The sequence below is a fragment of the Sceloporus undulatus genome, chromosome 2, assembly GCF_019175285.1.
Source record: "Sceloporus undulatus isolate JIND9_A2432 ecotype Alabama chromosome 2, SceUnd_v1.1, whole genome shotgun sequence".
In the NCBI taxonomy this organism is placed as follows: Eukaryota; Metazoa; Chordata; class Lepidosauria; order Squamata; family Phrynosomatidae; genus Sceloporus; species Sceloporus undulatus.
In genome coordinates, this window is record NC_056523.1 from 287,539,911 (window position 1) to 287,565,126 (window position 25,216).

The 25,216-nt window shown below is 38.0% G+C and overlaps 1 protein-coding gene across 1 annotated transcript in view; it reads left to right on the plus strand.

The window, feature by feature from the left end:
* The window catches only part of OCLN (occludin), a 37,545-nt gene extending 17,537 nt beyond the window's left edge, over positions 1–20,008 (plus strand). The window contains exons 5-9 of the mRNA XM_042455855.1: positions 6,495–6,634; positions 10,156–10,344; positions 13,211–13,382; positions 15,914–15,955; positions 18,247–20,008. Coding sequence (XP_042311789.1) covers positions 6,495–6,634; positions 10,156–10,344; positions 13,211–13,382; positions 15,914–15,955; positions 18,247–18,348 — 645 coding nt within the window. The 3' untranslated portion in view covers positions 18,349–20,008. The remainder of the gene's footprint in view (positions 1–6,494; positions 6,635–10,155; positions 10,345–13,210; positions 13,383–15,913; positions 15,956–18,246) is intronic.
* Positions 20,009–25,216: the final 5,208 nt, after the last annotated feature.

The window sequence follows — 25,216 nt, forward strand, 5'->3', positions numbered from 1 at the left end:
TCAGTACAGTATATTACTTGCTAGTTTTTTGTTTTTATTTTTCTAAACCAGCATGGCATAAAACATGAAGATTCCATGTCAAAATGTTTCTAAAAATGCCTTTTAAGTGTAACATTTAACATAACTAGAAAATGCTACTGATTACACCCCACTACCACTAATTGCACTTCTGCTGTACCATTTCCCCTCCTCCTATTTCTTGTGAAAAAGAACTTACTGGTAATTGTGCCCTTGTTACCAAAAAAAGTAACTTGCTATGAGTAACTATGGCAGGATACAGACTGCCCAAAAAGGGCGGTCTGCCGCCGCCTCCATTTCCGTCGGCGGGAAGCCTCAGCCTCAAGAACCAGCAAAAAGCAGGTTCTTTTTGCGTTGCGCTTGTGACACCCAAGTGCACAAATGGCACACTCGTGACGTCGCAAGAGCCATGTGACATGCAGACGCTACGTGTCCGTCGCATCAAAATGACAGCGCCTGTATGTACAGGGCACCGCCATTTTAATAATAATAATAAATAAATAATAAAATTTTTATTTTTATACCGCCCTTCCCATGATCAGGGCGGTGCACAACATGATACCAATACAAAATACAATTACATCACAATAAATAATAACAACAATAATCATTAAAATTACATTAAAACCAATTTCTGGCCAGCCGACCACTGCTGCCAGAGGGGGAAGCTAACCAGGACCAGCGTCCGGGAATGCTAATAAAAATAAGAAGGTTTTGAGCTCCTTCTTAAACTGAGCCAGGGAGGTGGCCGAGCGGAGCTCTATGGGCAGCGTATTCCAGAGGGTTGGGGCCGAGATGGAAAAGGTCCTCCTTGAGGTGGAGGTTAACCTTGCCCCCGGAACCCTCAGTAGCTGCTGCCCAGATGTTCTAAGTGTGCGGGGCGGATTGTATGGAGAGAGGCGGTCCTTAAGGTATCCTGGGCCCAAGCCATTTAGGGCTTTATAGGTAATAACCAACACCTTGTATTGCGCCCGGAAGCGTATAGGCAACCAGTGCAGACTTTTAAGCACAGGTGTTATATGGCTGGCTCTGGGTATGCCAGTAACCAGCCTAGCTGCCATATTCTGCACCAATTGTAGCTTCCGGGTTTGGTACAAGGGTTGCCCCATGTAGAGCGCATTGCAGAAATCCAATCTAGAGGTTACCAGGGCGTGTACTACCGTTTCAAGGTCTCCCTGGTCCAGGTAGGGACGCAGCTGGTGAATCAGCCGAAGCTGATAACAGGTGCTTCTGACTGTCGCATCCACCTGAGATGTAAGCGTGATCCCGTTCAGGACAGGTGGAACCACCGCCTTCCCTGGGCCAGGGGAACCTATCACGAGTACCTCCGTTTTCTCTGGATTCAGACTGAGTCGGTTTTTCCTCATCCAGCCCATTACCGACTCCAGGCAAGCCACGAGAGGAGAGACGCCATCCTCGGTCACTGCATCAGTCGGGGACATAGAGAAAACTATTTGGGTATCATCAGCGTACTGATAACCCCGCGCCCCATGTCTCCGGATGATCTCTCCCAGTGGTTTCATGTAAATGTTAAAAAGCATGGGAGACAGAATGGCTCCTTGAGGGACCCCAGATGTGAGGGCCCTCTTATTATTTTGACACCCCCGTCACATGCTAGGGGTGAGGCCGGTATGGACAGCCAACCCCTAGCACGTGATGGGGTGGCAAAAAAGGCCCATTTAAATCGGGCCAATATTACTTTTGCCATGCTGCTTCTAATCTCCAGTTCACAGATGACTGTCTTCTAACCAGGATAGTCAGAAGCTCTGGCCTGTGTGCCCAGACTTTGAGTGGGTCATCCATTCTAAATGCATGGCTTACAACTCCATTCACCACCATTATCATCATGATGATGGGCAGCAGTCCATCTGCCTACAAGTAAGCTGAAATGACCAAAAGCAATCTACTCAGGGCCCCTCAATCCTGGGCCTGGAAACAGTCATTCAAGTAAGAGGCAACTGGATTTTGCTTGGACAGGTTCTCTTGAGTGAAGCTGATGTGGGTGTAAAGTTGAGCCTTCCCTGTGGAATGTGTTTCCCAAGGTGGGCCTCCTGGCTTTCTTAGTGATAGCTTTTTGTTGACAAGTAAAAATGTGCCTGTTCTTGAGAATATTTTCAACTAGCTGATTTCACTTGTAAGACAAGCTTGTTCGGGTATTTTATTTATTTATTTATTTATTTATTTATTTATGTCCTTTCTCCCAATAAACCGATAGTGGCTAAAAGCCCACAAAACACAACATGCAAAAACCATTAAAATTTAAAATAGCAGACACATTATAAAATACACAAAAAACATCAACAAAAATCAAGAGATAAATAAAGGACTTGAGCTTGCCTGTGCACCAAAAACTGAAGAAATGTTTCAGCTGGCATCTAAATGGCAGTTCAGTGATTAGCCAGTTGTGTTCGGATGGCTGAGTTATTGCTGGTTTTCTGCCCAATTTTAATGCAGTAATAATTTAGAGCAGTGCCAGTTGATTGTTAACCTTGTTCCCCACATACCCCTTCCAGAATTAAGAGCGTGAGTTTGTTGGGACCAACAGAGACTACCATCATTCATGGTTATAGCCCCATAGTGTGGGAAACAGCCTGCTATTTCACATACTGCTGTGTGGTAGAGAATGTGACCAAAATCTTGCACTGGTTCTTTTTCTACATGTTGAATCAAGAAGGAAGTTTCCTGGTGTGGAACTCTTTTCTGGGTGTGTTACTGAAATTCTCAGGCTCTATTACATCAATAAATACACAAGAGTCACTACAGGTTGACTTAATTGAGTGCACTGAAACATCATAATAAGGTCAACTCCTGGAGAACTCTGGATTGTCATGAATGTGGCAACATGCTGTTGTTTTGAGTACACCTGCTGCAAGCAGGAATAACTAGACTAACAATGGACCTTCCTCTGTGGTTTATCATGACCCTTTGAACCTTGCACTCTGGCTTCTCTGGGAAACCAGAGAAACTGTCCATAGTTTACTATTGGTTTCAGTGGTTTATTGGGGAATGGTTTGGATGTTGCAGTAAATAAACCAGTGAGGCAGGAATGATCAGAAGTGATTGAGCCGGTATACAGTACAGTGGGCCCTCTCCTTATGTGGTGGATCCATTCCAGATCCCCCCACATAAGGAAAAATCTACCTATGCTCGACCCCCATAGGAAATAATGGGGTGCGTGCATGTGGCAGAAGTGGGCGCCATTGTTTCCCTCTCCAAGCGGCTTCCGCATAAGCTGGAAGCTGCGTAAAATACATCCATGCATGGTGCAGGTGCACTGTGCTTGCAAATTATAGGTAGGAAAAATGTAGCCTATGAGTCACACGCAGCACCTGGGGAGACCAGGCTTATAGCCCCTGAAGCTTCCAGACAGCCACATATTTTTTTTAAAAAATTGTGATTTAAAAACAATGACCATTCAAACCACCACAAAATGTGGCTGTTTGGATGATGGCTAGCAGTCATGGATAGCTTTATCTCCACCTACAGTAATTCATCTAATCACTTTTGAAAGCTGTCTGAGTTGGCTATCTTCACATCTTCTGATAGCAAATTCCATAGTTTATTGCTTGATGTTGACTTGTACTCTTAGATGGACTTTTTAAAATATATATATATATATTATTTTATTATTTATTATTAAAATACAATCAATACAAAAAACAAAGGACAGTAATAAAAACAAACATCATAATAATAATAATAATAATACAAAAAAAAACCAATAAGATAACAAGACAAAACAAAACAAAACAAAAAAAGTACAACACCTTAGTTACATCAAAAATACCCTCAAATAAGACCATCAAACAACTAAACACTTACATAAAAATCCCTTCCCTTCCTTTGAACTGAAAATGTATAATACATAATATATGACTTTCTTTTAAATCCTTTTAAATCTCTTTAAGTATATTTACCACATATATTTCAATTCTCCATTTGACATTCATTTATATTATAATTCCTATATAATATTAACTTTGTTGGTCTGTTTTTTCCCCTTCGTTGCCTATTATTTACATATTTCAATATATGCCTTCTTACTTACAATTACCAGAATCTCTTTAACATCATTATCTCTTAAAACTTTACTTCCTACTTAATCAAGCTATACTTTCTATTATCTATTTAATCTACAATTTTCCTTTCCATCATGTAATTCAGAACAGGTCTCCATTGTTTTTCTACCTCTTTAACATTTTCGTTTTTAAGTAGATCTGTTAATTTGTCTGAAATTATCATATCATACATCTTGTTATACCATTCCTCCTTTGTTGGAGTTTCTTTACATTTCCATTTTCTTGCAAAGACCATTCTTGCTGCAATTACCATATAAAATATCACTTTACCATATTGTTTTTCTATATTTTCATCTGTTATTATTCCTAATAGAAATAGTATCATCTCCTTCCTTATTTTGATATTTATGATTTTTTCTATTTCTATGTGAATTTGTTTCCAAAATTCTTTCGCTCTTCTACATTCCCACCACATATGTGTGAAGGTTCCAACATTTTCTTTACAATTCCAGCATTCTGATTTTCCATTTTTGTTGATTTTGCATAGCTTTTCTGGTGTCAGGTACCATCTATATTGAATTTTGTAATAGTTTTCTTTTATGTCAGTACAGAGGGTATATTTTATTCTTTTATTCCAATTTCTTTCCCATTCATCTAGCAGTATTGGTCTCCCTATATCCTGTGCCCAGGTTATCATAAAGTGTTTTATTGTTTCGCTTTCCATTTCCAAATTCAATAGAAATTTATATAATTTGGATATTCTATGTTCCACCTCACTAATTAGAATTTTTGCCAATGGTGTCTCTTCTTTTTCAATCTGAAATATTTTTGAGTCTAATTTATATCTTTCCACCATATGCATATAGAGAAACCAATCGCAATTTAATCCCTCTTCAATTAGTTCTTCCATTGTTTTCAATCTATGTTCTCCACTTTCTAACTTTAACAGGTCATCATATGATATCCAATCTATTTCCTTCATTTTTTCTCTTCTAAAAAAATGCTTCATTAATTGATGTCCATCTTGGAATTTTTTGTATAATGTGGGGTTTGTACTTCGTCCAAATTCTAAAAAGGGATTTTCTTATGATTACTAAAATTTTTGTTTACTTTAATTTTATCATAAATTAGATATGCGTGCCACCCATAAATATTGTCAAACCCTTCTAATTCTAATAATTTATATGATTTTTAATTTGTATCCACTCCTTAATCCAATCTAGACAACAAGTGTTATAATATACCCTGAAATTTGGTAGGCCTAGTCCTCCTCTTTCTTTTCTATCTTGTAGCACTTTCATTTTAACCCTTGGTTTCTTGTTGTTCCAAATAAAGTTAGCTATGTCCTTCTCCCCTGTCTTGAATGGCTTGTCATTTATAATTATCGGTATGGTTTGAAATAAAAAAAGTAATTTAGGGGTTACATTCATTTGTACAGTTGAAATTCTACCTAACCAAGAGATGTTTAGGTTTTTCCAATATTGTAAATCTTTCTTTATTTCTTTCCATAATTGTTCGTAGTTATTTTTAAACAACTCCGAATTCCTTTTGGTAATTTGTATCCCTAGATATCTAATTTTTTCTTTTATTTCACAACCGGATAAGCTTTGGATTTTTTCTTTTTCTCTTTTATTCATATTTAGTGTCAAGATATTTATTTTGTTTTCATTAATTTTTAAACCAGCCAATTCACCAAATTCTTTAATAGTTTCAAATACTAATGATATAGTCTCCGCGGGATTAGATATTGCTACTACAAGGTCATCTGAGTATGCTTTCAATTTAAATTCCGAATTTTTGATCTTTATACCTGTAATTTCTTTGTTATTTCTGATCTTATTGTTTAATATCTCTATAGCGGTTATAAATAATAATGGTGATAGTGGACAGCCCTGTCTGGTCCCTTTTTCAATTTGTATTGTTTTAGTCTTTTGCCCATTAACTAATATTTTAGCATTCTGATCACTATAGATTGATTTGACCCAATTTACAAAATTTTCTCCCAATTTCATCTCTTTTAGCACACCCAACATATAATCCCAATTTAAGTTATCAAAGGCCTTTTCCGCATCAAGGAATATTAGTGCCGCTTGTAGTACTCTAGTACTCTTAGATGGACTTTTGAATCAGTTAACTTGGTACAAAGTATTGGCAACAGGAAAACCAAGTAATTGTATCTAAGTGAAATTGCATATTACTTACCCTTGTGAAAGGCTGATAGCAATACTCCTGTTCATTAGTGAAGTTGTGTAGGAAGAGGTCTACTGAAGAAGGTGCAGAGGGTTAATGTTTTCATTTAATACCAGCAGGAAGGTCTCTTCTGACAAAAGTTTGTGACATTGAAGAATCTGAAATCCCACCTATTAAAATGTGAAGACATTATTCAGCTCTGGAATGATAATATCCTGTTCAATGTTATGCTTTTTTCTTTAATTTAGCATGTATATGTTCTTGCAGGTGAAAAAAGTAAATGCAGAGCCAGGAGTACCAATGCCAGTCACCGACTATCCTGACCGGGTTCCTAGTTCTGCAGGTTACTCAGTTTCTGATGCTCCTGCACATCGGGTCTACAGTGACAATAGCTACAGAGCTACTCCGTAAGTACACTGTACTGATGGAACAAACACAATGCAACAGGAGGTCATTGTGAGATTAGAGCTAAGCAGAGTCTGGGGAAGGCTGTAATATTAGTTGCTTCCTTTCTCATTCCAGCCTTAGGGAGCATGAACTACTCTTGCTTCATCAAGTCTTTCCATCACAATGGTATACCAAGCATGGTGTTGTGGGTGTGGTCAACCCTGGGTGAAGCAATAAGGGGGTGCACTTAGGTTTGCCTCTGCCTGAATGTCCACTCCCACTCACCACCTGAGAGCATGTGCTCAGCTCCATATACCCCAACAACCAGGGTATGTTGCTACATTGTTGGTGCTGTGTGCATATGTGCATGAGGCTAGAAGAGAGGGGAATGATACAGCTTGAATGAGTCTGGATTGCAGAGAGCTTGCAGCAGGAGTAGGGATCAAACCAGAATATCACTCAAAGTTGATTCTGAATCATGTTTTAACTTGATACCCTGATTAGTTCCATTTGTAGGTAAATGCTATGCTAGTGGCAGTGTTGATCATGGTTATTCCTGGGATTGGCTGAAGTACAGGATTCATGCTTCAAATGTGAGGAAGTAGAAGAAGGAACTATTATACCTGTATATAGTCAAGCCAAGCAGATAGTAGTAGTAGTAGTAGTAATAACAACAACAACAGTAGAGTGTTTTTTAAAATCACTGTTTTTTAAAACCACCTCTTAAAACTCACAGTTAATTACTTTTGCTTTTGAGATATGCTAGTGCAGGTTTCACTAGTTAAATGTTTGATCAGAGACTTGAATAGCTGTTTGTTTGGTTTTTTTTTACTTCTCCCAAAGTAAAGCATAGCTAATTATGAATGCTATGTACTGCAGTACATTTTCTAAGATGTGTAGATTTACTGATAAGCATAGTGATAAGCATGTACAGAACATATGAGCACTTTGAGAACAAACAAAGATGCCATGCTTTTGAAAGTATGGTTTCCTGGTTACACCATTTTCTTTTCATGTGGTATTTTCTGGTATCTTAATAATAAGTGTTTGTGTAAGGATAACCAGTATTTGAATAATAGCTAATCAGCATGTTGATAACCTAGTAGGTGAACACAATACCTACAGTATAAACGTATGCATGACTACTCAGATGTATGTCATACTGAGTTCTGTGGTACTTTTTCTCTCAGTGTGTGTAATATTGCAGACTTAATGTATTGGACATATTTTTCTTTAGTTGCATCGATTTGGCTAAGCACTTCACCTGCACTTTAATATTAATGGAAATATATGACAAAAGTGACAAGAGCAGAAAGCATTAAGTTTATTGAAATCTGAAGTTGGCTCTAAAATTGTGCCTGAGAATTTTTAAGAAAAGTGTGGGATGATCATCTGTTTCTCCATGTTCTTTCCCTATACATATCTAAACTTGAGATTTTGTTAATTTTCTCCTAAATTCTTGAGAATAGAAGAATATTTGTAAGAACTCTTATTTAAGCCTTATTTAAGCCATGATCACCTTAGGCCTGTTTGAATAATATTCAACATAGTGACCTGAGAAAGGCAATTTATCCTTTGCACATGCAAATATTTGAGAAATGTCTCCTTGCGATGTTTCCTGACTTTACTATTTGGAAAGACAGCTTGCCTTATTGATTTTTCCAGTGTTGCAGTTATTCACTGAGTATTTCTTACAAGTGATGGCTATTATATGTCTGTTTCCTTGTAGCACATTTTCATTGTATAAGTTCAAGAGTAGTTCTACAGAAGTGATGATCTGGAGGCATGTGAATTTTCTGTGGCTTGCCTTTTTATCTTTAGGACTTGGTTTTGAAAGACACTCATAACTAAACCTGTTAATTATGTTTATAAATAAAAAAGAATGGAGCTGGTGTACCATTTACATAAAATAGCACTGTAATGAATAGTTGTCAAAGTTGACAACCACCTATTTTAAAAGGTGTGGCATATGCTTCACATCTTCATTGCAACATTTCAGTTCTCAAGAATAGAAAGAATGAGGGCACTTTGCTCTAGTGAGGCTTTATTAAAGTTACCAGGCCCTGTGCTGAATAAAATACCATTTACTTAGAATAGGCACTCAGCTGAAAAAATTGACTACATTAACAGCACTTAGAAGGCATTCATTCCAGGTTAGAGCATCTTCGTTTCCACTGTTGAATGTCTCTCAATCATCTAGGAATTGATCAGATTTCAGTTAAAGGAACAAATAATAAATCACCCAGAGATGACATTTTAGAACTTCAGGCTTGTTCTCTAGCATTCAAATAAATGGGGAGGGGATAATTCTTCAGTGAGTTTTGAAGGATTCACTGCAGTGATGGGAGGAAGCTCCACACACATCCTCACAAGCTTGAAGTTGGAGAGTAGGGGTGAAATTGGTTGTTTTGGGGCTGGATAGCCATGCACTCTCCATCCACATTGGAGCAAAAGAGAGGAAAAGCCAGCTGTCTTTGAGCTCCCACAGAAGTGCAGAACAGTGTCAAGTACTGTAGCTGTGAGCCTGTAACTCTTAGCTGAGAATCAAGTCCACTGAATTCAACAAGATTGCCTTTTAACTGAGCAAGCAATTTAAAAGTTAAAAAGCAACCCTGTTGTATTCAGTTGGGACCTCAGATAGGTGTTACAGGATTGTAATAACAATGGCAAAAACATGGAGCCCACACAATGGTTTTAGCCTTAAGATGACATGCTAATTTCTTGCTTTATGTATGGATGTCCCTTGGGCAGTAGCTGAAAGGTCACCTAAATAAGTGAATATTATTCCAATTGAATGCAGGCATCTTGTGCCTTTGAAACAGGGATTATTTTGTGAGGGGCCAGACAAAATTTCATAAGAATATTTAATTTTAATTATGTGGCTGCCCTGAGAATTCTCATCTGCCCTGGCCCAAAGGAGTCTAAAGGCCCAAAGGAGCTACTTGAAAATGACACGAGAGAAAGCGGAAGAAAGTGGAGGCGTGGGGAATATGAAATCATTTCACTGGAATGTAATTAGACTTTGTGACAGTAGGATGTGAATACTGGGATTGGTGTCAATGACAAAGACAGCAATAATCAATAGTATTTAGCCACCTCCACTTGTATCTGCACCTCACAGTGTTAGATTCTTGAAGTGAATTTCTCATTAAAACCTTGTGAGTAAAATTTATCAAAATTTTGGAAGCATAGGTACCAGAAGCCTAGCATTTTCCATTCTGACTATTAATTTATTGTCTGTTCCAGTCTTTTAAATGGCAAATGCTTTCAAGCCCTCCTTTTGTTCATGTGCAAAAATTAAATTAAATTAAATTAAAAATCGCTGTGTTGGGTTGTTTGCATTTCCATTTATTCTTTAAGTTACCAAGGTGAGGAGTCTATTAGCTGAGGAAGAGTTGCAGTTCTAGGGTGCCATCCTGTTAGTGACATATGGGCATTTATGTTGGGCTTATTGTCTTTATACTGTCTCTGTTTTAATATATACTGTTGATGCTTTGGCCTGAAATCTCAAATGTATGTTGTTGTTTTAATTTTGTAATAGGATACCAGAGGCTACTGTTCCTGTAAAGCAGTCTCAGTATGGCAACACCAGCATTTACAATGGGTCAGCTAAGGATCAAACGCAAAAAGGAAAAGCAGGAAAACCTAAAAGGACCAGTACAGATAACTATGATGGAGATTATACCACTGGAGGAGAATCTTGTGATGAGTTAGAAGAGGACTGGGACAGGTACAGATAGTTCCACAAGCCTGGGCATTGGCATTGGCATTGGCATTGGCATTGGCATTTATATTGCAGCATTAGAGCAAAGGGAATCAGTAGCACCTTTGAGACTAACTGAGAGAAAGAAGGTTGTAGCATAAGTTTTCATAGACAGGTCCAAAACACACTGCAGAAATAATCCAGTTTGAAACTGCTTTAATTGCTATGGCTCAACGTTAAGGAATCCTGAGAACTAGTTTTGTGAGACATTTAGCCTTCTGCCAGAGAGCTCTGGTGCCACAATAAACTACAGTTCCCAGGATTCTCTATCACTGAGCCAGGACAGTTAAAGTGATCTCAAACTGGATGATTTCTGCAGTGTATTTTGGACCTGAGTCTACTTCATCGGATGCATGGAGTGAAGACTTCATATAACATCTTCCCACAGGAGGCAAATGTAATCTCTTGTCCATTTTCCATTTGCCAACAGACAAATATCTTTTTATTTATAGAAGCTTTTGGCTATTAACGGAAAGGTCTTCTAATGGGTTTGTGCTGTACTTTTATGTTTGTTTGTTTTAAGTCTGTTTAAATTATTTTAAATAGGTGCTCTTTTTAATAGAATGCTTTGAGTAATGATTTTCAAACTTGTTTTTCTACTATTCTGATTGATTTTTAGCTGTATTTTGCTTTAATCTATATGGTAAGCTGTGTGTGATCACATGTCAGGAGGAAAAGCAGGATATTAAGCAAACAAACAAATACAAATAAAATAATTTCCATAAAATAACTTGCCATAGGTCATGATATCTAGAACTGATGGCAGTTACAAACACCTCAGCTTTACTTTATTAGTGGAATAAACAAAGGCTGGAGATCTGCAGCTGAAATGGATGCTATCCACTTCTTAGTGAAAGTTAGCATTTTAATTGAGAAATGAGGTGCAGTATCTTTCCTATGAGTGAGAGAAGCAACACTCTTTCTCTGAGTTTGAGTAGAAGTAATGAGTTTTTATTGTGTATGACAAGATAAGTTTATTGCATGTTGGTGAGAGAAAAATCAGTTGGTGTAGCTGGAAATTTTATATACATATGAAAGTGCAGCTTCTGAGACTTATTTGCAAAACAACTGGCTTCTCTTGCGACCCTGCCTGTATGCTTATTCACATGGTCTATGGATGTGTCAAGGTCTTGCCATAAGAATATACCAAAGATGGCAGAAATGTTTCTCATTTCAGTAATAAAGAGAGTAAAAAAATATTCAATACATCAGGGGTTCCCAACCTTTTTGACTTGCAGAGCCCTTTTCAGAATCATTTGTTACGGCAGAGCCCCTAAGAGGGCTACCCTATGCCTTACAAGTGTTTAGGAGTAGTGTTGTTTTTTTGTTTCTTATTCTTTAATTTCATTCAATTTTTATTTCCTTCATTTTCCTGGAGTGGCCACAGAGCTCCTGGGAAATGCAGGTGGAGCCCTAAGGGTTCCCTAGAGCACAAGTTGGAAACCACTGCAATAGATTAACCCGCCCGATTCCCTGTGATTGGGCGGGATATAAATAAATCTATTACTATTGAAGTGAATGGATAAAAGAGACAAATGGCTAAGATAGTTGGACTTCACACTCATCACAGCTCCTAAAACAAAACTAGGTCTTCTTAGTCTTTAACATTGTTTATGAAATCTGCAATTTCTTAAACTGTCCCTTAACGTAACATTTAGACTCCAAACTTCTAGTATCCAGTGAATAATATTCAAGAGGTACAGACAGAATGCATTTCAGCTACTCTTTACATAAGCTGAAAGCGAAACTCAATTAAGCAAGTTATGTGTAACTATGGCAACTTGATTCTTTCTGCTAAGCTGCTGAACTTCTAATGAAACTCACTTTGCTTTTAAAACAAACAATGACAACTTCCATGCTTATGCCCACTTCCCTTATGAGAAACACAATGCGTGTGCTTTGTGGGGGTGGGGTGCACATGCTCACCTTTGATTTCTTTGGGGGTGACCATCTATACATGGCGAAAAGATACAGCTAGAAGTAGAAGTTTTTCTACAGAAAATATTGTAGCTGTTTACATTCTGGGAATGTGTTTGCTTCACAAAATTGTTACTCAGTACAGTATCAAAATGACAATAATATACAAATCCATAAGTAGTTTGCTAAGTTGTCTATCCAGTTCATTTTCATTCATAGATTTTTTTTAAAATAGCCACATTAGGATTTCAAAACCTTGCGATTGCAGAAAATGGAATGTTTATCAGTGCATTTCCTTTGATAAAATTGGATTCAATAAAATACTGTGTCTTCAGGTTGCCTGTTGATTTATGATGACCTACTGAATTTTGTTGGATTTTCCTAAGCAAGGAATATTCAAAGATGGTTTTGCCAGTTCCTTCCTCTAAAATATATACTACAGCATGTGGTATTCACTGGTGGTCTCCCATTCATGATATAACCAGGGTAGTACAATACAGATTGAGTCTCCCTTATCTGAAATTCCGAAATCCAAAATACTTCAAAAACCATAACTTTTTTCATGGGTGGCTGAGACAGTGACCCCCTTTGTTTTCTGATTATTCGTTTCATGCACAAAATTATTAAAAGTATTGTATAAAACTACCTTCAGGCTATGTGTATAAGGCATATATGAAGCATCAATGAATTTTGTATTGAGACTTAGTCAACTCTAAGATATCTCATTATGTATACATATACAAATATAGGTATTCAAAAATCCAAAGCACCTCTGGTCAATTTGGTTTCCAACTGAATTAGATTTTCTTTCTCCCTAAGCAATACTAGGTGTGTTGTTTTAAAGTTTGGCCTTCCTGCAGTTGAGTAAGCTGCTCTCTTTATACTGAAATGACATTTTAAATCACTCTTCACCCAGAGAATATCCACCGGTATCATCAGACCAACAGAGGCAAACATACAAGCGAGAGTTCGATGCAGGACTACAAGAATACAAGCGTTTACAAGCAGAGCTGGATGAGATCAGCAAGGAACTTTCTCGTCTTGATAAAGAACTGGATAACTATGCTGAGGACAGTGTGGAATATAGGGTAATTCTATCGTTTTATAGATTTTGCATAGACATAAGCACCACCTTATCACATACAAGGAAATGGACAATTCAGTATAACCATCAGTTGGATGTGTGATTGATTTGATGCTTAAAAGGAACATCTAAAAAAACCAACATAATTTTTTTAGAGATATAAACAGCAAACAGAACAGCTTCTTAGGATGGGAGCAGCAAACAGAACCTTTTTTAGAAATTAACATTGTGATGCTGATAATACTTACAATATAAAATCTGGCACAAATTGTCCGCCCTTGTTTCTCAATCTTTGCTCCTCCAGATGTTTGGAGTTAGTTCCCAGAATTTTTTATCATTGGCCCAGCTGACTGAGACGTCTGCGAGCTGAAGTTAAATCATCAGAGGAACTTTCTAACTAATTCTGCCAGCACCAGATACTATAGTAATTAGCAACATGGAAAATGTTCAGTTATGTTTATCTTTGCTGAGGAAGTTCTGTGTGTCTTTCCTCAATGTTTGCTGGCTTCTCTTCTGAATAATCTGTGATTAAGTAATTACAGTCTTATTTGTTTTTGAGCCAGCTTTTCAAAGTCAAGAAAGATGGAACACTATTTTCAGTCCCTCCTTACTGTGGCTCTCATGCCTTGCTGTAATTGTTCCTGGCTTTCTTTCAGCCTTCAGATTTCTAATTCCTTTTTCTTGTTCCTTTTGCAAAGCTGCAAATTAGTAATAGAAAAAGCAAGACTATTAGTTCATCTAATAATAATAATATTTATTTCTATACCGCCCGGTGGCAAAGCCAATCTGGGCAGTGAACAACATAAAAATTTACAGAATAAAATATACATAATATTTATACTCCCTTCCCCCCCTTAAAAAATGATTAAACACTTAAATGTATTAAAATGGGACTATAACAATATATAATTATACTATCCTAAACTAAACCCCAAAACCCCCAGCAATCCTCACCATCAGGGGATGGGGCCACGAGAGGAATAAGGGAAATCGGGGAACCCGGGAGCCTGGGCCTAGTAATATCATTTTAGTTGGAGGCGGGGGAGTAGTTGGAACAAAGGACACTGTCTTAACTTGAATCAGAACAAATGACTATGAAGCTCAACATTATTTACCTTGGTGGTACTTTTGGTTTCAGACAGATCACTTTTTTGTGCTGCTGGAGGTGATAGAGACTGAACCCAGGATTTTTTGTGTTCAGAGGCTGTTCTGTACTATAGAGCTATGCTGTGTGCATGTTGCAGGCTAGATGTACCAGTGTCTAACTCAACACACCCAAATAGTTTGTGAACTGTAAGAACATGTCCGTAAGGAATCTAGGTTTCCTTTAGATTGGGGTTACATCTGTCAGTAGTTAGAGGCTCCCTTGATCCCACACCGCACCTTCCCAGATTTCGGAGTCTGAAAACAATTCATCACATTTGTTTTGGACTTTGGTAACTCCTTTAGGTCTGTAGAGGCTTTTTTTTTTCAAAATAGGAAACAATTCAATGTTCTTTAGGCCCGTATGGACTTAAGAAGTGTGATTCCTCCCAGTTCAGTCAAATGGCTATAGTGTCTCCACAAAGCTTCAAAACTCACAATTTTTAGGCCTACACAGACCTTTTTCAGAAGTCAAAGTGACCATATGGTCAGTTCCTGATTTGGAAAAAGGCTGATCACAAGGCTTTAAAAAGTGACAAGCCACCCAGAAAACACAATAGAATAGCCCAGTGGTTCTCAAATAGTGGGGTGAGACCCCTGGGGAGGGGTACAAGGGTCACTCAAGGGGGTGTGAGACTTGGAAGCCCCAATCCCTCCTTCCCAAACTATTGTACAATATGTGTAAAATTTTTACATGTGTAATAATAACAATAATAAACTTTTATTTATATCCCACCTACTCCAATTAGGACCAAGGCGACAGTCAAAACATAGTAAAATAACAATATACAGTAGTCCAAAGTTCTACCCTCCCCCCTTAAAATAACAATTAAATCACGATTATATTAAAAATTCATACTAAAAAGATTAATTAAAACAAATAAACCAGAGGATGGGGTGCGAGAAAAACAATAGGCTACATAATAGTCTACTCAATGGGTGGCTGGGTGGCGGTAGAATTAAATATTGAATTTACTTAAATAAAACTGTTCTCATTTGAACAGTTATTTCCTTATAAAATAATGGACAAATAAAAATATGCACACTAAATAAACAAAATATTTTTATTCTTATATTACATCAAGTGAGGGGAGGCACAGTGTCCGCACATAGATGTAAAAGGGTTAAAAGTCTGAGTAACACTGGAATAGGCGATAGCAGCTATCAGAAATGTGGGGGGCAGTATTGGCCATTTGGGTGGGATCCTGCAAATTGGAGGGGCATGAGGGGGACCCTCGATATGGAGGTCGGACATGGCCCATGTTTTCTCCACTCCTGTTGTAGATATAAAACTATTCTTGCCCACCAAAATACTACACAGTTTTAATAATTTTATTCTGTTTCCCCCCTGGGTTAATGCCTCTTGACTAATTTGCAACTTTTTTTTTGTAGGCTGCTGCTGATGAATACAACAGGTTGAAGGATATAAAAGCGGTAAGTAGTTTGATTGTTACTTAAGAAAACATTAAACTATAAGAAGCGTGTTACTTGTTTTTCAGTGGAATAAGTGTAACTGGCCTTGAAAAATACATAACTTGATTCTTTCCAGTCTCTGAGGTCTTTCTCCTTCCTTTGCAACTGCCCCATTTTCTCCCAGTTTGCCCTCTTTAAGAGTTTATCCTTGCTCAGAGGGGACAGGGAATGCTGAATATCTTCAGCTGAGCTAGGGAGTGTTGGCGGGTTAGGTGGGTTAGTGAGGCAGATTGGTGATCCAAATAGGTGGTTTGGGTATCTCAATCACACACATAAAGCCTTCTTCTGTCTTTCCTCCATCTTTAAGCAGTTGGGATGCCAGGGACTTGCTTTAACAAGTGCACAAACACACACATTCAGTAGTTTTTTGTGGGTTTTTTGGGCTATGTGGCCATGTTCCAGAAAAGTTTGTTCCTGACGTTTCGCCAGCATCAGTGGTGTTTGTGGATTTGCATGTGTATTGTTCTGTGCTGATGGCTGGCCTCAGGCTGGGAGGCTAATGCAAACGAGGATAAATGTCTGCTAATTTTTTTTTATTTATATACCGCTATTCCAAAGATCATAGCAGTGAACAGCAAGTAAGCTAATTAGCAAGTAAGCTAATTAGCCCCCAACAGTCTGGGTACTCATTTTAGCGACCTCGGAAGGATGCAAGCCTGAATCAAGCTTGAACCCCTGAGATGGTATTGAACTCGCAACCTTATAGTTTGCGAGTGAGTGGAGGAAGAGATCATTGTGAGTCGTGCTATCTGATGCTGTTTTGTGGCCAATCAATGAGACTCCTTTGAGCAGACACACATGCAAGCTGAGAAGCACATGTACTGGCTCAAGCAGCCCTACCAGTGTGATGGGACCAGCAACTGAAACACAGAAGAGAGGCAATGCAACCGGGGAGTAATAGACATAAGCAATTCCCCCAAAGTGGCACTTTCCCTCTGAGTCTTGGCCAAGAGCCTGAGCCAGCAGGGCTTAGGTCCTGCCTGTCATCTCCTCCTTATACATAACATAAACACACACACAAATATAAATATATTGCAAATATTCCATATTCTAAAGAAATCCAAAGTCCAAAACACTTCTGATCCCAAGCATTTTGAATAAGGGTGACTCAACCTGTATTTACAGTTGATAGAAAATTGCTGCTTTGTTCCTCCAGAGCTTGTGGTGCATTTCAGAGACGTGTTGCAAGGCTCAGGTCAAGCCCCTGCTATTTGGTGAAGCAGGTCTTGGTGACAACCTTTTGGTCAGTAAGGTCAGCCAAAATGTGTTGACCCTGTGGATCTATAACAACCCAAGACTGTAGACCTGGCCCCTGTAAGATGGGGGATGCCACCTTAACCATCAGAGGTGAATTCTATCTCATTTACTCTTAGATAGCTGTATAATCTAATTTTCAATATTTTAGGCTGGCATCTCATACAGTATCTCCTGTACCAATGGGACTTCAGAGTAGACAGGTATAGCCTGGATTACACAGTTAAAGTAATAGTGGCTATATCTGGATGCTATCATTTGTGAACATTGGAATGATGTGTTATGGCAAAATAATAACATTAATGAACAAGCACTATCATTCTATAACATGCATATCCAATAATGACACAGAACTAAGGAAGTAGGGGCACATACTTACTTGCCTTCCACCTCAATGTATTTTCTGTCATTACCTTCTAAAAAGATTTTTTGAAAATATAATAATACTTCTATTCCTGGACACAGCATTTTTCATCCCAAATAGATTGATAGTACAAAGGTTGTTTGTGGCGGCTTGCATGCTGATAGTGTGGGGCAGCTGCTGAACACTCTGACCATGGTTGGTAGATATTCCCTGTTAATGGTGCAACATATCATAATTATTTCAATCTAAGTTTCACGTTATGAATATGACATCTTGCTGAGTTTCTAATACTAAGGCATGGAGATATCTTGTATTACCACCTTGCACTTTACAAGTATTGTGTTTTTGGCCTTGTCAGTCCAAAAAGGAATTTTTTGCAAACTGTTCTGTGCTTTGTCTCCATAAATCTTCCCACACATGTTCAAAGTTGAGCAAGACGTGCTTTGTATACTGTTAGGAGATTCAGGAATTTGAACTTCATAGATTATCCAATTTCAGTATAGCTTCACTTTTGTCAACATGCATCACATTGATTAAATAACGTAGTATATAAGTTGTATTTATGTAATATTCTTAACACTGAAGATGATTTCTTCCTCTTCCATATTAATCTCACATTGCATTTTGTATTTAGTCAGCAGATTATAAGAACCGAAAAGCATACTGCAAGATGCTGAAGAGTAAGTTGTCACACATCAAAAGGATGGTCACTGAATATGACAGACAGAAGTCATAACAAGAAGGAAGAAAATTTGTCTGCATGACCAAATATGTTAATATTCATCAAGCTGCAATATGATTATGTTGGACTACAGGCAATGGGAACCTTTGTTTGTTTCTACTTCACAATTATGTCAATTGTGCCATGTTATTATGAAGTATGAACTTTGGCACTCAGTGTATGGGACTTCATCTAGTTTCACAAAGTCAAGGAATTTCACGATTCTTTACATCAGGTTTGTCTATTTTAATACCATATAGTGGACATTTTATCTATTTTTCCTCCATGTTTTCTGTGCTCTATTTTCCTTATCAATCTCGTGGCTCCTGACACAAATCCATTCAATCACTTCCTGAAGAGTTCTTGCCACATTATATTGTTCCAATGACATTCATAATGTAAGCTGGGTGCTTTCTCTTTGTATTCAAAATGCAGCAAATAATTTTCTCCATCTAGGCCACATGTTAATGTCAAGTTATTGGAAAATATATTTTGAATTGCATGAAGTGTCGAAATGGAGCCAATGTTCATCATCTAGAATGTGATGTCACCAAAGACAATGTGAAACTGAATGTAAATATATCTAATATTTTTTTAAAAAAATCTCAGTTTGTATTTTAAATGATTTTATTGTACACATATAGAATTGAGGAACAAAATGTTTTGACTTGAATATGGTATGTTTGTTAACTCTGTATGTTCCTATGATTTGTGTCTGTGTGTGCAAGACTGCAATTCTGCACACAATTACCTGGGAGTGAATTCCATTGAGGTCAGCAGAGGTTACACATGTTAAGATTCTGCTGAAAATTATTAGCCAAAGTCAGCTTGATTCTTCTTATTTGCCAAAACATTTAAACCACTCTGCAGTGTAACAGATTTATTATAGCCAAAGAAAATGGAAACCAAAGTAGAGTAGCACCTTTTAACAAAACTTTTAATGTTTCTTTTAAATGCTATGATTAACAAAAATTATTCGGAAAGAAAGGAAGCAGTAAAATGTAACCCTTTTTTGTATTCATTGAAATCCTGTGTTCTGTTAGGTCATGTACTGTTCTCAATATAAGGTCCATTGCTAATTCAAAAGCCTTTGATTTTGAAATAGATGAGGGAAAGGTTTGGTTTCTAATAGATGCTATTCTGACACCAGGTGGACACTGTTGAATGCAGTCCAATGAATTTGGCTCATACTTAATCCTGTTTAGAGCAAGTTTGCTGAAATCAGCGGAGCTTAAGTTAGTCATGATTAACAACCCATTGATTTCCATACTCTAAACAGGGCTAAGATCTGGATCCAACCCAATGTTTGTAAGGATCTCAGTAATGAAAATATCAGAACAAGTCGACTTCTTTAAGAGTGAATTTTTTTAAACAGTGCTTTTATAACATGTCTTAATTAGAATGTAGTAATTGTGTACATAAGTCTGTTTTTTAGTTGTTTTTAAAATAACCTCAATAAAATTATTTCAACTTTTGGATATGCTGAAACATTAATAATTAATATTAAGATGAGAGTGTTTGGATTTATTACATTTACAGCATGGCCCATTCTTTAGGCCTTGAAGAGATAAAATTCATGTTAGCTTTCAGAGGGGTAATTGTGTTAATGTGCTACAGTAGAAACAAAAAGCCTTGTGGTAGCTAAAAGACCAAGGCGGGATACAAACCGCCATATAGTACGTATAGGATACGTACTAGGGTTAGGAAGGGGCGGTGCTTCCGCACCCCCCTAACCCTAGTACGTATCCTATATGTACAAGATGGCGGCGCCCCTTCTACATGGGCGCTGCCATCTTTACGTACTGGACGCATAGCGTCCAGACGTGTCGCAGCGTCTATGACGTCGCGAATGCGCCGGCGGCGCTTCGCGACGTCATCAGTGCGCCGCAAGAAGAAGCTCTGAAATGGAGCTTCTTTTTTGCTCCTCGCAGGAGCCGCGTGGTTTGGCTGCTGCGGCTCCCGCGCGGAGCAAACGGCGGTGGCGGGGAAGCGCCGCAAAGCGGCGGTTTGTATCCCGCAGATTTATTCCAAGACAAGCTAGAACTCTATGGAGTTTATCACACTTCTTACTTTCTGCTCTGCTCCCGTTGCGTAAATGTCACCCATCTGTGACGGGAGCCTCCTGGTGGGATTGCGGATGGCTCAATGCTTCCGTTTTTGTCATGGAAGTGTTATCTTGTTTCAAAAAGGGCCCCCTTTTAAACACTTACAATAACACTTCCATGATGAAAACGGAAGCATTGTGCCATCCGCAATCCCACCAAGAGGCTCCTGTTACAGATCGGTGACATTTACACGATCGGAGCAGAGAGGAAGGTATGGAGTGTGATAAACTCCTACAGCTCCATCTCTTCAAGATAAGCCAGGGTGTATCTTTAGTACCTTTTGAAGTAGGTTGGAAGTCAGTTGCTTTTAAAATACAGTAAAATAGAGTATAGTTTTAATGAATTTCAGAAATATAATATCCTAACAATAACTAAAAAAAGAAGTTTAGAGGTGTAGGAGATACATGGGACTTCATAATATTGCTTAATCTTGGCTGCCCATTAATTTCCAGGCACAGTATAAGATATTGGTGTTGACCTTGCCTGGGTCCAGCCTACTTGCAAGAGCACCTACTTCCATATAATCTGCCCTATGCACTTAGGTCCTCTGGGGAAAATTTACTGCAGCCAACAAAGACTGTGTTGGCTGCTGTTACCTAGAAGACCTTTTCATCTGCTGCTCCCAAATTTTGGAATGACCTGTTGGAGGAGATCTGACATATTACCAACCTTGACAGCTATAAAAAGGCTGTCTAGATGGATCTTTTCCGATAGGCCTTGCTTAAATAATTGACTCTGTCGCCCCCACTGATATGGACCATTCAAGATGTCCTGTTTCCTATCTCTAATTGTTTTAATGATTGCAATTGTATTTTATTATTGTCATATTGGAATTATTATGTTGATTTGTTTTAAGGAGGGAGGGGATAGTGGGATTTATTTTATTATATTGTATGGATTTTATTGTTGTAAGCCGCGTTGATCTTATTGGAGAGGTAGGGTAGAAATAAATGTTGTTGTTATTATTATTATTATTATTGACTCTTAACTTGCCATCTAGGCAGAAGATCTCATGAAAGTTTTTTCTGTGAGTACTAGGCAATTCCCAGAGAAGGAATTTGGTTGACAGTTTAATACTATTCTAATCAGAACTTTTTTGTATGTTTTTAACATGTGTTGTTTTTGTTTGTTTGTTTGTCATTTCCTCTGTTTTGTAAGCTATCTTTTCACCAGCTTTGGGAAAAGGGTATAAATGGATGGATGGATGGATGGATGGGATAACTGGATGGAAATAAAAAAACTAGCCTGTCCACCCTGAGAGGACCTGATCATACAAATTCCTGGGTATTCTGGCAGATATCTGTTTAACATCAGCTTGAGTCATAAAGCATCTATCTTGGATATGTAGTAATGCCCTTTGTGCTATCTATAGGAACCTGTGAGAGGGGCATGTTCATTGTACAGAGGCATTTCTAGAGATCACTGGGGATAGGGATAGGGATTTAGGTGTGTAAAATCTTACCACATTATGAAGCTAGGAAAGTAGAGGACCAAGAGAGTATCTTTTCAAGGATAGAACTCTGCATGAATAGTGCCCCTTTAAGTGATATTCATCTGATATAAATTCAGATTCATGTCTTTCAGCAGCAGATAAAGGCATTTCTATTTGCCTAGTTCTTTGAGCATGTTAACTGGCTTCATGTTTACTGTTCTCTTCTGGTTTTTAGTTCTACTTTACTGCCCTGCTTTGTTTGTCTAGGGTGACTGTTTGTACTCTTACAGTTTATGATTCTGCTTTGAGAGCTTGGTAGCAGAAGCATGGCACTTCTTAAACATAAATAAAAGCAAATAATTTACAGATGAAGGGAACTGCGACTGTCAAGAAGTATAGCTGTGTATTCTTTGTAAGCCTTATTCTAATTCACATGTCAACATGGGTGTGGGTATCAAAGCTTAACAACCATTTCCGGAATGTGAAGAGTCTCTTCTGGATCACATAACTCTCAAATTAAAGCAACCATCTATGTAAGTCTATAGAAAGTAACTGGTCATAAGTCATAGGCATGATAAGATATGAACCTCTGTCTTCAAAGGTGATGGATTTCTGCCAGTTGCTGAGGAGTAAACAGCAGGAGGTAGCTTGTGGCACTTCCCTGAAGCATTTTGTGGTACAGTTGAAAATAGGATGCTGGACTAGACTAGTTTTGTCCAGCAGCTCTTAGACTTCACACAACACCTTTCTATTTGTCCAGAAAACAAACAAGGAACAAGTAAGTCTCTCCCATGCAGGCCCCTTCATAAGATTAAAAAGAACTTTCACTGGAAGAGGATGACTTTACATACCACATTGTTCTACATCAACCATAACATGATGCATACAAATGGCAAACATAAGTGTGTTCTTCATTTGCTTCCCACACTTTTATTCTGCATTCCCATGAAAATGAAGGTATTAGCAATAACAAACTCAAAATTATAAATTACAGTTAACATGTATTTAAATAATACCCACATCAATAGTCAAACATATTATAGTTCTCAAAGACAGTGCATTAGAAATGGTTAGTGAAAAGACAAACTTGTTGGAAAAGAAAGAGGAGTTGTGGAAGCATGATGAATAAAGAGCTAGCATAGTGTAGTGTTTTGAGACCAGGATTCAAATCCCCACTGAGACATGGAAGCTCACTTGGTGACCCTGAGCAAGTCATACCCTCAAAGGAAGGTAAAGGCAAGTCTACTCAGAGCAAATCTCACCACGAAAATCTCATGGTAGGTTTGCCTTAGAGTTGCTATAAATTGGAAATGATTTGGAGATACGCAACAACAAATGAATAAGATCTATGACAAATAATCACACCTAATTATCATAGTATAGAATCTTAAAGTTGGAAGATACAAGAAGAGACATCTAGACAACTAAAGCATTACTGAAAGTTGACCATGCCTGAAACACTGGATATCTTTTTTGTGCATACACATTATTTTAAACATATTATGACATTTTAGTGTTGGAAGGCTTTTGACTACAGTATTCCATATAATTCAGATGTTAGCACTGGGATAAAATTATCTGTTCCCTGGCACTGAAACAAAAAGGTATGGAGATTTGCTGATCATTTATGGAAGAGAGTCTGAATATACATATATCAGCTGGGTCAACTGGATATGTCTTGCAGGTTTCCTGAACAAAGGAAAAAATAAAATTGACTAACAGGTAACTTATGATGATGCTTTGGTAATGAGGAATATGTAAACAGTCAGCCCTACCCCATAAGAAAAATGTTTAAATACCAGAGCAGTAATGCAAACAGTCCTCACCCAGTTTTAGACTGAGTCAGAAAGGAAAACTGGGGGAGGGGACTGAAGAGTTGAATTCAACAATTTCATAATTTCTGATGAATATTAACAAAATCCTACTGCCTTGCAACAAATGAATGATGCAAAAATTATTAATTGCTGGGAGGGATAGGGCATCTGGAATCTGAAGGACTGCTCAGGATTAGAATTATGCAAATAAACTGCAGGGTGTTAATGTGAAAAGCTAGTTTTAGCACATACCATGGACAGGGACATATAGTGCCTTCAGAAATACCTTATACAAATGTGAAAATGTAAATGATGAGCTATTACTGAAGACAGTTAAAATATTTTTAAGCTGCTGTAAACACATTCTAGTTCTTTAAAGGAAAGATTGTGTGGAACTATAAAATTAGAAGGGCATGTCATGATGCGTGTTTAGGATTGTTTAGTTCTGTGATAAAGTATGCCATGAAAAGTGTGCAGATTATAATCAGAAAATCTTAAAAGTGTGTGTGTGTGTTTGTGTTTGTGTTTAAAGTTTCATTTAAAATACAATAAACATTGAGATGAATGGAATTTTGGCACACGTCAGAAGATTAGTTTCCCTAAACCTTTTAACCACTTTCTGATCTCTTTAATAAACAATTGAGGATGGCATATGACAAACATGCATCTACCATTGAAGCACTTTGCTATTAAGAAATAGTGTAAATGTTTGTGAATCAGTGAAACTGTACTCTGGGAAGAGGGATAGGTGGGTGTGGCATTATCACTTGAAATCACTGAGTTGGAAGGGATTCCAAGGGCCAACTAGTTCAACTCCCTGCCAGTGTAAGCATCAATCACTAAAAGCACTGTATAACCACTTCCAACAAAGGAGAGCCCACCACCTTTTGAGATAGTCTATTCTGTTGTCTCTTACTGTCATGAAATCCTTCCTAATGTTTTATGGGAATCCCCCCTTTTGGACATTTGAACCAATTTGAATCTATTGGTTTTGGTTCTAGCCTCCAGAACAGCAGAAAACATGAATTCCATCTTCTTTCACAACAATGCTTCATATATTTAGATGGCTATAGTATCTCTCCAAAATTCAGTTTTGGTTATATTACAGCAGTGAAGGGGGCTGTGTAACTAACCACAAAAACTAATTATTTCTCCATATGTACCTTAGTATGTTGGCGGAAATTGACATCTAAACCAGGGATGGACAGCTTGTAGCTCTTCAGTTATCAGAGTGCAATTTCATACCCTCCAACGTTTTCACAGATGAAAACCAGGACATGTGCCCAATGTGTGGTCAAGGTGGCAAAGGTTATTAATGAGGAAGGGGGAAAAACAAGCTAGGAGAGGCTGCAGGAGTTTGCCTTTTCCTGAGCCCACTGGGAAAGGCAAGACTCTACCCCTCTTCTCCCTGCTGAGCTAACTGAGGCAAACTACTTTTGCACATTGAACTCAACTAGCAAAGAGTGAATAAGTGGAGAACAAAGGGAGACAGTGGTAGGAAGAGAAGGAAACTAGGATGTTTTTAAAGAGCC